The 13,859-nt window shown below is 46.8% G+C and overlaps 1 protein-coding gene across 1 annotated transcript in view; it reads left to right on the top strand.

The window, feature by feature from the left end:
• Nucleotides 1-13,628, top strand: part of IGF2BP1 (insulin like growth factor 2 mRNA binding protein 1) — a 58,739-nt gene extending 45,111 nt beyond the window's left edge. The window contains exons 6-15 of the mRNA XM_003931240.3: nucleotides 258-539; nucleotides 2,034-2,168; nucleotides 3,431-3,553; nucleotides 4,302-4,437; nucleotides 5,496-5,618; nucleotides 5,976-6,095; nucleotides 6,998-7,072; nucleotides 8,244-8,375; nucleotides 8,613-8,726; nucleotides 13,402-13,628. Of these exons, the coding sequence (XP_003931289.1) occupies nucleotides 258-539; nucleotides 2,034-2,168; nucleotides 3,431-3,553; nucleotides 4,302-4,437; nucleotides 5,496-5,618; nucleotides 5,976-6,095; nucleotides 6,998-7,072; nucleotides 8,244-8,375; nucleotides 8,613-8,726; nucleotides 13,402-13,494 (1,333 nt within the window). The 3' untranslated portion in view covers nucleotides 13,495-13,628. The remainder of the gene's footprint in view (nucleotides 1-257; nucleotides 540-2,033; nucleotides 2,169-3,430; nucleotides 3,554-4,301; nucleotides 4,438-5,495; nucleotides 5,619-5,975; nucleotides 6,096-6,997; nucleotides 7,073-8,243; nucleotides 8,376-8,612; nucleotides 8,727-13,401) is intronic.
• The last annotated feature ends 231 nt before the right edge of the window (nucleotides 13,629-13,859 follow it).

Genomic DNA, 13,859 nt, shown 5'->3' with positions numbered 1-13,859 from the left:
GCCCGGCTAGTTTTTGTATTTTTGGTAGAGATAGGGTTTCACCATGTTGGCCAGGATGGTCTGGATCTCTTGACCTCGTGATCCGTCCGCCTCGGCCTTACAAAGTGCTGGGATTACTGGCGTGAGCCACCACACCCAGCTTCTCCTTTTCTTTAGTGTGTTCCAAGCTGTAACGTATTAGAGTGCTTTGGCCAAGAGAGCATATGGTTTGATTGGCATGGATTGGAATGACCTGTAGGCTCTTACTCTGTCCCTAGAGCCATCATGAAGCTGAACGGCCACCAGTTGGAGAACCATGCCCTGAAGGTCTCCTACATCCCTGATGAGCAGATAGCACAGGGACCTGAGAATGGGCGCCGCGGAGGCTTTGGCTCCCGGGGTCAGCCCCGCCAGGGCTCACCTGTGGCAGCGGGGGCTCCAGCCAAGCAGCAGCAAGTGGACATCCCCCTTCGACTCCTGGTGCCCACCCAGTATGTGGGTGCCATCATTGGCAAGGAGGGGGCCACCATCCGCAACATCACAAAACAGACCCAGTCCAAGTGAGTCTTGGCTCCTAGGGAATGGAGGCTGGGTGCTAGAAAACAATGGTCGGTACTTAAAGAGGCCTCCTGGAAGCATGCTGGGGACATCAACATTTACCTTTTAGGAAATGTCGCCTGGAGCATTCAAAGGGTCACTGCTTCCAATCCCAGCCTTGTGGGAAAGGGAGGTCAGATGGGCACGGAGAGTGGGTCTGGGGTGCTGGGTCATACACTCTTATTAGTAAGAGAGGTTCTATAATTTCTCATGTTAAGTTTCATAGAAAGTTTCCAAGCAGACCTCATTTTGATATGTCAGCCACTCCTCAGTGCTGTGTGATTTAATGTGGTAAGACGGCTGGCCAACCTGTCCAAAGCCAAGACCCTCATAATTGTGTCCCATCTCCCATTCTGCCACAGCCACTTTCTTTCTCTGATCTTTATAGCTGATCAGTGTACTCATCGGCAAAGAAAGGTCACATTATGTCCTTATTATAGTAAACTTGTTATTTACTTTGAGTTTGAGGCACTGTCTTCTCTTTATATTTGTTTCAAGCAGAAATGCAGCTTCGGAGCTGTGGGCTGGTAATTCCCACCCTTGCATTTGTGTCATTGGCTGTGTTCTTCTCCATAACCACCTTTTTTTTTTTTAAATTATTTTTGTTTTTATTTTTATTTATTTATTTATTTATTTTTTTGAGACAGAATTTCACTCTTGTTACCCAGGCTGGAGTGCAATGGCGCGATCTCGGCTCACCGCAACCTCCGCCTCCTGGGTTCAGGCAATTCTCCTGCCTCAGCCTCCTGAGTAGCTGGGATTACAGGCACGCGCCACCATGCCCAGCTAATTTTTTTTGTATTTTTAGTAGAGACAGGGTTTCACCATGTTGACCAGGATGGTCTCGATCCCTTGACCTCGTGATCCACCCGCCTCGGCCTCCCAAAGTGCTGGGATTACAGGCTTGAGCCACCGCGCCCGGCCTTATTTATTTATTTTTTTGAGACAGAGTCTCACTCCGTTGCCCAAGCTGGAGTGCAATGGCGTGATCTCAGCTCACTGCAACCCCCACCTCCCAGGTTCAAGCAATTCTTGTGCCTCAGCCTCCTGAGTAGCTGGGATTACAGGTGTGTACCATCACGCCCAGCTAATTTTTTTCTATTTTTAGTAGAGACGGGATTTTCCCTTGCTAGCCAGGCTGGTTTCAAACTCCTGGCCTCAAGTGATCTACCTGCCTCGGCCTCCAGATGTGCTGGGGTTATAGCTGTGAGCCACTGTGCCTAGCTACCAACCACATCTGGATCGAGACATTGCTGGTCTAAGACAGAATCCAGAGTAACAGATGGGTCATGTTTCTCCAGTCCTCTCATTGCTCTTTCCAAATTTGTACTTGCTTGACCTTGTTCCAAGAAGAGCAGTTTCTATGCCTTTGACTGAGGAGTGCTAGTGGTGGTGGGGAGCCTGAAGTACTGGTATCACTGGGGACAACTAACCAGACTTGTCCTTGTGACCCCCAGGATAGACGTGCATAGGAAGGAGAATGCGGGTGCAGCTGAAAAAGCTATCAGTGTGCACTCCACCCCCGAGGGCTGCTCTTCTGCCTGTAAGATGATCTTGGAGATTATGCATAAAGAGGCCAAGGACACCAAAACGTAAGGCTCTAGCTTTTTTCTTGGATCCTCAGGGGCTGCCAGTCCAGTTGAGCCTCCCCAACTCAACTCTATAGCAGTAATACAGACATACAGGAAATACACTCAGCAATCGCACAGAAAGATGTGAACTGAGAAAATCTTCTTACAGGGCTCTGTCACTTAGGCTGGGGTATAGTGGCGTGATTTTGGCTTACTGCATCCTCTGCCTCAGCCTTCTGAGTAGCTAGGACAGCAGGCAGGTGCCACCACGCCTGGCTAGATTTTTGTGATTTTTGTAGAGATGGGGTTTTGCCATATCACCCAGGCTGGTCTTGAACTTCTGGACTCAAGTGACCCTCCACCTTGGCTTCCCAAAGTGCTGGGATTACAGGTGTGTGCCACCACACCCCACCCCTTCTTACTCCTGTTGTATAACCTAAAAATTCTGTGCACTCACAGGTATGTGTATGCGTGCCTACATGTGTGCACATGAGTTTTAGCTCAAAGAGAATCACACTGAACAGGCTCTTCTATACGTTTTTTCATTTTCTGTATCAGCACATGTATTAGTACTTATGGACAGACCTCATTGTTCTTATAGAGAATTCCACAGTATAGCTATCCATAGTTGATGTAATAAATATCCTATTTCTTGATGGGTATTTGAATTGTTTAAAATTTTTCCTTATCAGAAAACAGTAATGGAAGAAATCTGCTTACAGATGCTTCTTTATACACTTGTGCTGTTTTAAATAGCTTTATTGGCTGGGCACAGTGGCTCATGCCTCTCATCCCAGCACTTTGGGAGGCTAGAAGTTCTAAACCAGCCTGGGCAGCATAGTGAAACCTCACCTCTACAGAAAATAGAAAAGTAAGTTGGGTGTGGTGGACAGTGCCTGTAGTCCCAGGTACTGGGAAGGCTGAGAAAGGAGGATGGCTTGACCCTAGGAGGTCAAGGCTGTGATGAGCCTTGATAGTGTGCCACTGCACACCAGCCTGGGCTATAGAGTGAGACCCTATCTCAAAAAATAAAATAAAATAAATTGGCTTTTTCTTTTTTCTTTTTTTGAGCAGTTCACTGCTAAAAACAAATTGGCTTTATTGATATTCAATTCATATATAATAAATCACACATTTTTTTAAGTGTGCAGTATGATAAGTTTTGAGATGTTTTACTTGAAAATGCCAAATCTGGGGGTCTGGAGTGGCATGTTAATTGAGTCTTCATCATGGCCACAATTGAAGGAGCTTTTGTCTTCTACTTCTTCCCTTGTCTTCCCAAGGGCTGATGAGGTACCCCTGAAGATCCTGGCCCATAATAACTTTGTGGGGCGTCTCATTGGCAAGGAAGGACGGAACCTGAAAAAGGTGGAGCAAGACACCGAAACAAAAATCACCATTTCTTCGTAAGGCTCTCTTCTGTTTCCCTGTTTACGAGTGGGGTATGCATGCGGGCCAGGGTCAGCATTTCTTCATGGAACCTTGACATGTGTGCTCTTTTAAAATTGATGCTCCTTCTGCCTCTTGAAGAAAAATAGCCAAAGTGGTAAAGAGTATTTAAAAAATCTCTGTGAAGACTGGATATGCCCATTACCACTGCCATATGGGGTGGGAGTGTTGTAGGGTGCTGCCTCTGTAGTCCGTGTCCAACCACATCACAGCCCTGTTTCTCTGTGGCTCGAGGACAGCCTGCAACTCGGAGCTAGGGACTGAGGAGTGACTTTGGCCCTTCTCTGTCTGTGGCGGGCTGCTGCTGCAAGCAGTGTGCCTGTTCATTTCATCAGAGACTAGCCTGTGGGCAAAGTAGTTGCTCTTGTCCAAAAAGGTACAGAACATGGATTGTGTAGAATCAATGGAGAAACTTGGCGGCACAATTCTCTTTCCTGTTTGACCAGCAACCATAATCTGTCTGCGATTGGATCCATTTGCTAACAGAGGGGTTTGAGCTGGGTGTTGTCATCTCCTTCCATCTTACCCCCTGCCCTGGTTACAAACTGGGGACACCAAATACTGGAGTTGCAGAGTTGTTTGCCCGAAGTTGAATAGCCTGCAGAAATCGTATGCCTGTGACTCAGCTGGCCTCTTGTCTTTGTTCCTTCTGGGGCCTGGTCCTGGCCTGCCAGTAAAAGGACATGGCTCTGCTCTTCCTGCCAGGTTGCAGGACCTTACCCTCTACAACCCTGAGAGGACCATCACTGTGAAGGGGGCCATTGAGAATTGTTGCAGGGCTGAGCAGGAAATAATGAAGAAAGTTCGAGAGGCCTACGAGAATGATGTGGCTGCCATGAGCGTGAGTGCTGGGCTAGTATCCTCTGGTTATCCTTTCCTGAGTCTTAGCAATAGCAGCTTGTGGGGTACGGGGTGATGGATACGTGCCCTGTGCCATGTAGCCTTGAAGCTTTAGTTGATGCTTTTGGACCTTGGCAGTCAGAAATAGGTTTTTAAATTGTATTTAATTAGCAAGGATTCTTCACCTGGTTCCTAGGGTAGGGGTCCATTCTTGGGCTTTCAGTCCTGTGATTCCAAGTATGTGTACAATTTGTGTTTGTGTGCACTTTAGTGAAATGGGGAGGTTCATCATTTTCATCTGATTTTTATTTTATGTCTTTTTTATTGAGACAGGGTCTTGCTCTGTTGCCCAGGTTGGAGCACAGTGGCACGATCATAGCTTACTGCAGCCTTGACCTCCTGGGCTCAAGGGATACTCCTGCCTCAGCCTCCCAAGTACCTAGGAGACTACAGGTGTGCACCACCATGCCCAGCTAATTTTTTAAAATTTTACTTTTTTGAGACAGGGTCTTGCTGTGTCACCCAGGTTGGTCTTGAACTCCTGGGCTCAAGCGATTCTCCTGCCTTGGCCTCCCAAAGTACTAGGATTATAAGCATGAGCCACTGCATGCAGCTTATCTAATTTTTTAAAGGAGACTTGGGGTTGGGGTACAGACCAAAAATTTTTAGAACCAGAGTCCTGGAAGTCAAATGGAACTCTGTTTCTGTACCTTCTTATATAGGGGCATTATAGTAGAGTGTCATGAGTCTATTGTCTGTCTCCAGCAGTCTGAACAGCCAGAGAGAAAGGATTTGAGGTTGTGTAACTGTTTGGTATTTCTGATTGCTGTTGCTTGCCCTTAGTCCAGTGAGAACATCGTATCACTTAAAATTCCACACCGAAGTGTGTAGGTGAAAGTGTATGAAAAGCACAAAGTACGCTTTTGTGCAAAAGCATGTAATTCATGTTTTAGGCTCATTTACTCTGGGGCTACTTGCCCTTCTGGTTCAGCCACACACAAGGGACTACCAGGCCCTGTCAGGGTGTGCTGACTCCTCCTCCTCACCTTTTTTCCACAGCTTCAGTCTCACCTGATCCCTGGCCTGAACCTGGCTGCTGTAGGTCTTTTCCCAGCCTCATCCAGCGCAGTCCCGCCACCTCCCAGCAGTGTTACCGGGGCTGCTCCGTATAGCTCCTTTATGGTAGGTGGAAGCGCTTATTACATGGGACTCCTAGGCCCATATGAGGCCCATATGTAGCCTCCTTTAACAGGGGGGGGTCCAGCACCCTATGGGATTTGAATGCTTGGCAAATTTGCAGGCAGAGGGAAGGAAGGGCTCAGGGGTGTCCCTCCTCTCTATTGCTTCTAGCCACGGGCTGAGGCTCCCAAGTGTCTGCCTAGAATGCTGCCCAGGTACAGGCAGCACCGTTCCCTCACTCTTTCCTGGCCTTTTCCCTTTACTCCTTCTTTGTTGAGTGAGGATGCAAGGCAGGGGAATGGAGGGTTTCTGGGCCCTGCTCCTTGGGCCCCCAGCTAATAACACCCTCTGTCCTGGCAGCAGGCTCCCGAGCAGGAGATGGTGCAGGTGTTTATTCCCGCCCAGGCGGTGGGCGCCATCATCGGCAAGAAGGGGCAGCACATCAAACAGCTTTCCCGGTTTGCCAGCGCCTCCATCAAGGTGATCTGCTCTGTGGGTCTTCCTGTTTCTGGAAAGGCAGGGGGCTCTGCTTCTATCACTCTATACTTTCTCCCAGATTCCCCATACTCATTGGAGAATTCCATGTCTCTTGAGGGGCCTTTCCCCCATAGAATTGCAGTCCTCTTTGTTTTTGACCTTGCTTGATCCCCATGGAATGGCTTCAGTGCTTCTGGGTTTTCAGGCTGGGTTGGGCAGGTTTATAACATAGAAAGGAAACTTAGGTTCTAACACAAATAGACTTGGGTTCAAATCCCAGACCCACTTTATCACCCCTTCCCCCAATATGCTATGTGATTCGAGCCTCACTTTCCTTATCAGTACAATATTATGAAGCTATGCAGCCAAAGACTTTGGCTCACATAGTAACACCAAGTGTTGATTATTTGTCACTTTCCCTGGCCAGTGTCTAGGAGAGAGAGAAGGGAGATCTGTCATAGTGAAACAAAGGTACTGTTAATTTTCATAAACTAAACCCAGTCACTTCAGTTGTCTTAAAGGCGTTGGGCATAAACCTTGATTGTTCTTCAGTGGAGCAGTCACTGTCCTCTATCCATTGGTCATTTTATTTGTGTCCTTACCTGTTGGCAATACTCCACTGAAACCTCTCTGGGAGATCAGAAGATTGGTAGGTGGAGGGGGTAGGAGGTCCTACTTAGAAAATGTCGTCGAAGCCAGTCCTTCTAACTGACCACCTCTGCCCTCCTAATAATTCTGGCGTGCAGAGGTGATGATGTGGGCTTCAGGGTCTTTGTTCTTCCTTTCCTAAGTCTTCAGAATGGGTAGTGCAAGTAAGGGTTGTAAAGGGGAACTGGATGAAGTGGATATGGTGGGGGTCTTCCCATAGTGGGTCCATCATTGATTAGCTTTTTTTTGCTCTTTAGATTGCACCACCTGAAACACCTGACTCCAAAGTTCGTATGGTTATTATCACTGGACCGCCGGAGGCCCAATTCAAGGTTTTGGTCTTTATTGTTTTCCAAGCTGAGCATGAAGGAATTGAGGTTGGGTATTTCCTCTGTGGTAGGAAAAAGGCTGGGGCAGTTTGCCTTTAGCCATCAAGTCCTCATCATATCTTTAAGCCTTCCCTGCAGGATAAAGGGCAGCAGATCTATTTTCAAATTGACATCAAACTCAATTTCTGTTGACTTCCACTTCCCTTTTAATTTTTATTTATTTATTTATTTATTTATTTATTTATTTAGAGACGGAGTTTCGCTCTTGTTACCCAGGCTGGAGTGCAATGGCGCGATCTCGGCTCACTGCAACCTTCGCCTCCTGGGTTCAGGCAATTCTCCTGCCTCAGCCTCCTCAGTAGCTGGGATTACAGGCATGCGTCACCATGCCTGGCTCATTTTTGTATTTTTAGTAGAGACGGGGTTTCACCATGTTGACTGGGATGGTCTCGATCTCCTGACTTCGTGATCCACCTGCATCGGCCTCCCAAAGTGCTGGGATTACAGGCTTGAGCCACCGCGCCCGGCCTCCACTTCCCTTTTTAAAGTCAACAGAAGAAGATGGGAAGGAAAGAAGTCTGACAGCATCTTATTTGCACTCTGCCTTCATTTCTAAGGAAGGCCTTTGATGCCAGATTTCTCTTCTTTTATGTCCCCACTAAATCCTAAGGTTCTTGAACTTCTGATCAGACAGCCCAAAAAATGAACCATCTATTAGCTTAACTTAACCTATAGAGGACTGGGACAGCTCTCTGGGCCACTGGAGTGTCAGGCAGCCCTGCCCTCTGTGTGACTTGATTAGTTGCCATTTAGGGCCTTGAAATGCTGGTCAATGCCATGTCCAGATAAATGTAATCATCCTAGACCCCATAGGTCTGGTTTGTAGCTTGTGAATTACGTTCCTCTGGGAAATATTTTTTCCCTTGGGAAGTGTTTATTTGCTTACTCATAACTCATAATCTCCACCCAGGGTCTCCAGTGTGATAGCTGAGCAGAAGGAATGCTGACAAGCTGCCCACCTGCGCCTTGCCCTTCAGCTGTCTTAGATGGTTGGCCCGCCTAGGATGGGGAGGGCCTGTGGGCCAGAGCTTGGGGGCTATACTTCCTTTTCCCCACTTTTCCTTTTTGTCACAGATACATGATCCACTGATTAACAATTACCTCCTCTTCCCAGGCTCAGGGAAGAATCTATGGCAAACTCAAGGAGGAGAACTTCTTTGGTCCCAAGGAGGAAGTGAAGCTGGAAACCCACATACGGGTGCCAGCATCGGCAGCTGGCCGGGTCATTGGCAAAGGTGGCAAAACGGTGAGCTGGAGGGCCAGGTTGAAAGTCCTGGGCCTTGGTCTCCAATCCCAGCAGCTCTCTCTGGGCTTCTGTGCTGCTCAACTTCAGGTCTCCTGATTTGTTCATTTACTTGATTCTACTCCCCAAGCTCAGCTCCTGACTCTTCCAGTTGCTCCCCATTAGTCACCCTGGCTCCTCCCTCCAACCCCACCCATGCTTTTTTGATGGCACCCTGAGCTCCTCTCTGGCCACCCCCAGGTGAACGAGTTGCAGAATTTGACAGCAGCTGAGGTGGTAGTGCCAAGAGACCAGACCCCTGATGAGAACGACCAGGTCATCGTGAAAATCATCGGACATTTCTATGCCAGTCAGGTACATATGGTGCTCCCCCATTGTGGGAGGGAGGGCTGCAGGAGCCCAGGGAGCAGAGAAGCAGAGACTCCAGAGGTTGGCTTGCATGACCTTGACAAATCCTGTGGCCTCAACCACATCTGCCTGCCTCTGGGTTAGGTTATTACCCTCTTTCAGATGCAGAAGTCGGATGCGTGGATGACTTAATTCCCTCTGATTACTCTCTGGGGAAAGTGATTTGACAACTTTCATATATATATATATATATATATAGTATATAACATACTACATATATTGTATATTGTAACATATATATATATATATATATATATATATATATATATATATATATATATATATACATACACACATACACACACACACACACACACACACTATAGTATATTAAACGTTAGTCCCTCCCTAGCCCCTTTCTGCACTGGTTAGGAAAGAAGATTGGTTTTGTTCATGGAATAATAACAGTACTATTACCCTGGATTGATTGCATTTTTGAAATGTAATTCCTCTGCTTTTCTCAGAATGGCTGTTCCCTCCCTGGTTTCTGCTCTTCCACCCTTCCCATCCTTTCCCAGAACTCATCATTGCTGTCCAGCACTGGGACAGGCTCCAGAGCCTAGAAGGAAAGGCCAATATTGGATTCTAATTTTGCTGAACCTCAACAAGGCAGGCAAACAGGTGGTTGACAGCTAATGGTGTTTTCCTAAAATCTTTTTTTTTTTTTTGAGACAGAGTTTCGCTCTTGTTACCCAGGCTGGAGTGCAATGGCACGATCTCGGCTCATCACAACCTCCGCCTCCTGAGTTCAAGCAATTCTCCTGCCTCAGCCTCCCGAGTAGCTGGGACTACAGGCGTGTGCCACCATGCCCAGCTAATTTTTGTATTTTTAGTAGAGACGGGGTTTCACCATGTTGACCAGGATGGTCTCGATCTCTTGACCTTGTGATCCACCCGTCTTGGCCTCCCAAAGTGCTGGGATTATAGGCGTGAGCCACCACACCCGGCCGTTTTCCTAAAATCTTAAATCTGTCAGTGTTAGAACTTTGGAGACTGTTGATCACAGTTCCTATAATTCATAGAGGATATCTGGATCTCAGCAGGCTTGTGGTCTGCTGGGGCTGCTAGAGCAATTGGAGCAAACTGGCTCTTGGATTTTTGGCTTTCAGTGCCATGTGGTATAGCATCAAGTATGAAGGTTTTGGAACCAGGGAGCTTTGACCTCAAACTTCACATATACAGCCTTTCTGCTATGTGACCTTGGATAAGTAACTTTGTCTGATAATCCTTTGAGAAGTATTAATAAAATAGGCTTTAGTTACATCTCAGTAATACATACATATGTATTTGTGTATAGATATATAAAACAAACAAAAAAATATTAATAAGAGCCATAATAATAATAGCTAAGACTTATGGGTACCTTTGACGTAAACCAGCACTTTTTTAATATGGTTTATGTATATTAACTCATTTAATTCCTTCAACAGTTTCATTTTATAAATGAAGCTTAAGAGGATAAATGGGATCTTTTTAATTCAGCTGTTTTTTTTTTTTTTTTTGAGATGGTGTTTCACTCTTGTTACCCAGGCTGGAGTGCAATGGCACTGCGATCTCGGCTTACCGCAACCTCTGCCTCCTGGGTTCGGGCAATTCTCCTGCCTCAGCCTCCTGAGTAGCTAGGATTGCAGGCATGCACTACCATGCCCAGCTAATTTTTTGTATTTTTAGTAGAGACGGGGTTTCACCATGTTGACCAGGATGGTCTCGATCTCTTGACCTCGTGATCCACCCGTCTTGGCCTCCCAAAGTGCTGGGATTATAGGCGTGAGCCACCACACCCGGCCGTTTTCCTAAAATCTTAAATCTGTCAGTGTTAGAACTTTGGAGACTGTTGATCACAGTTCCTATAATTCATAGAGGATATCTGGATCTCAGCAGGCTTGTGGTCTGCTGGGGCTGCTAGAGCAATTGGAGCAAACTGGCTCTTGGATTTTTGGCTTTCAGTGCCATGTGGTATAGCATCAAGTATGAAGGTTTTGGAACCAGGGAGCTTTGACCTCAAACTTCACATATACAGCCTTTCTGCTATGTGACCTTGGATAAGTAACTTTGTCTGATAATCCTTTGAGAAGTATTAATAAAATAGGCTTTAGTTACATCTCAGTAATACATACATATGTATTTGTGTATAGATATATAAAACAAACAAAAAAATATTAATAAGAGCCATAATAATAATAGCTAAGACTTATGGGTACCTTTGACGTAAACCAGCACTTTTTTAATATGGTTTATGTATATTAACTCATTTAATTCCTTCAACAGTTTCATTTTATAAATGAAGCTTAAGAGGATAAATGGGATCTTTTTAATTCAGCTGTTTTTTTTTTTTTTTGAGATGGTGTTTCACTCTTGTTACCCAGGCTGGAGTGCAATGGCACTGCGATCTCGGCTTACCGCAACCTCTGCCTCCTGGGTTCGGGCAATTCTCCTGCCTCAGCCTCCTGAGTAGCTAGGATTGCAGGCATGCACTACCATGCCCAGCTAATTTTTTGAATTTTTAGTAGAGACTGAGTTTCACCATGTTGACCAGGATGGTCTCGATCTCTTGACCTCGTGATCCACCCGCTTTGGCCTCCCAAAGTGCTGGGATTATAGGCATGAGCCACTGCGCCCGGCCTTTTTTTTTTAAATGGAGACAGGGTCTTTTTTTTTTTTTTTTTTTTTTTTTTTGAGACGGAGTTTTGCTCTTGTTACCCAGGCTGGAGTGCAATGGCGCGATCTCGGCTCACCGCAACCTCCGCCTCCTGGGTTCAGGCAATTCTCCTGCCTCAACCTCCTGAGTAGCTGGGATTACAGGCACGCGCCACCATGCCCAGCTAATTTTTTGCACTTTTAGTAGAGACGGGGTTTCACCATGTTGACCAGGATGGTCTCGATCTCTCGACCTCGTGATCCACCCGCCTCGGCCTCCCAAAGTGCTGGGATTACAGGCTTGAGCCACCGCGCCCGGCCCGGAGACAGGGTCTTGCTCTTATCTCCCAGGTTGGAGTGCAGTGGTGTGATCATGGCTCACTGTAGCCTCTACCTCCCAGGCTCAAGTGATCCTCCCATATCAGTCCCCACAAGTAGTTGGAACTACAGGCAGGCAACACCACACCCAGCTAATTTTTGTATTTTTTTTGCAGTGATGAGGTTTCACCATGTGGCCCAGGCTGGTCTTGAACTCCTAGGCTGAAGCGATCTAGTGATCTGACTGCCTCAGCTTCCCAAAGTGCTGGGATTACAGGCATGAGCCACAATGCCCAGACTCAGTTTCCTCTTTAACCAGGAAAGGAAGCACTCCTTTATGGAAAGGAGACATTCTTCTGGTCTTCATTCTATGAAGTGAATCCCATTTTGCAGTTGATTTCCCTTATACAACTTTATTCTTAGGGAAGAACCTTTTAAGAAGGAAATAGTAAAAGATTTGGTATTTTGTCCATTTTCACAGTGAAGCTTGTATATTTATGCTTTTTGACTAACCCATATCTGGACTTTATTTAAAAAAATTTTTTTGAGACAGCGTTTCACCTTGTCACCTAGGCTGGAGTACAGTGGCACGATCTTGGCTCACTGCAAGCTCCACCTCAACCTCCTCACCTCAATCATTTGCAACTTCCGTTCAAATGATTCTTCTGCCTCAGCCTCCCAAGTAGCTGGGATTATAGGCACACGCCACCACACTCGACTAATTTTTGTATTTTTAGTAGAGATGGGGTTTCACCGTGTTGGCTAGGCTCCTCTTGAACTCCCGACCTTAGGTGATTCACCCACCTCGGCCTCTCAAAGTGCTGGGAGTACACAGGCGTGAGCCACTGCGCCTGGCCATATCTGGACATTTTATTCCTTTTCCTGGGATATTAAAATGAGGCATGGATTTGTGATCTCTTAAGTTATGACCCTCTTCAACAACCCTCTACAACAGGGGTCCCCAGCCCCAGGGTCACGAACTGGTACTGGGCCACACAGCAGGAGGTGAGCAGCAGGCGAGTAGGCTTTACCTCCTGAGTTCTGCTTCCCGTCAGATCAGTGGGGCATTAGATTCTCATAGCATGAACCCTGTTGTGAAGTGTTCGAGGGATGCACAGTGCATTGGAGGCATCTAGGTTGCGCACTCCTAATGAGAATCTAACTAATGACTGCTGATCTGAGGTTTCATCCTAAACCAGGCCCACACCCCCACCCCCTCCCCATCCATGGAAGAAAAATTGTCTTCCATGAAACTACTCCCTGGTGCCAAAACAGTTGGGGACCGCTGGTCTATAACATGTAATGTATTTCTACCTAGAAACTCGAGGCATTCTATTTTGGGTTCGGTAATGTGTATCAACTTTGTCAAAGTTTTAGATTCTGATGAATGGGTTTATACTACTGTTTCTCCTCCCATCACGTCTGCCAACCCCATCTCCCACCCACATCCACCATGTTTGCTGTATTTTCCAGTGGATGCTCAGGCTTCACTGGAAGCAAAGAAATAACAAATGTCACCCCAACCCTCATTCTTCCTCTTTATCTTTCCTCTGAGTCCATGTGACCTGTTCTGTTTATTGCCTGTGTCTGGGCCTGATGACTTCTCTTCCGTGGAAGACTTTCCTTCGAGGTCTTCACCCCACCTTCTTGCTTGTTCTTGCCACAGATGGCTCAGCGGAAGATCCGAGACATCCTGGCCCAGGTTAAGCAGCAGCATCAGAAGGGACAGAGTAACCAGGCCCAGGCACGGAGGAAGTGACCAGCCCCTCCCTATCCCTTCAAGTCCAGGACAACAACGGGCAGAAATCCAGAGTGTGCTGTTCCCGGCAGGCCTGAGAATGAGTGGGAATCCGGGACACCTGGGCCGGGCTGTAGATCAGGTTTGCCCACTCGCTTGAGAAAGATGTTCCAGTGAGGAACCCTGATCTCTCAGCCCCAAACACCCAGCTAATTGGCCCAACACTGTCCGCTCCCTGGGGTGTCAGAAATTCTAGTGCAAGGCACTTTTAAACGTGGATTGTATAAAGAAGCTCTCCAGGCCCCACTAAGAGGGAGGATAACCCCCCAGTGGGAAGAAAAATAAAATTTCCATCAGGTTTTAAAAACATGCAGAGGGGTGTTTTA

Source organism: Saimiri boliviensis, chromosome 17 (assembly GCF_048565385.1).
Source record: "Saimiri boliviensis isolate mSaiBol1 chromosome 17, mSaiBol1.pri, whole genome shotgun sequence".
In the NCBI taxonomy this organism is placed as follows: Eukaryota; Metazoa; Chordata; class Mammalia; order Primates; family Cebidae; genus Saimiri; species Saimiri boliviensis.
The sequence above is the reverse complement of the archived record's forward strand: the minus strand, read 5'-3'. Positions and strand labels throughout refer to the sequence as shown.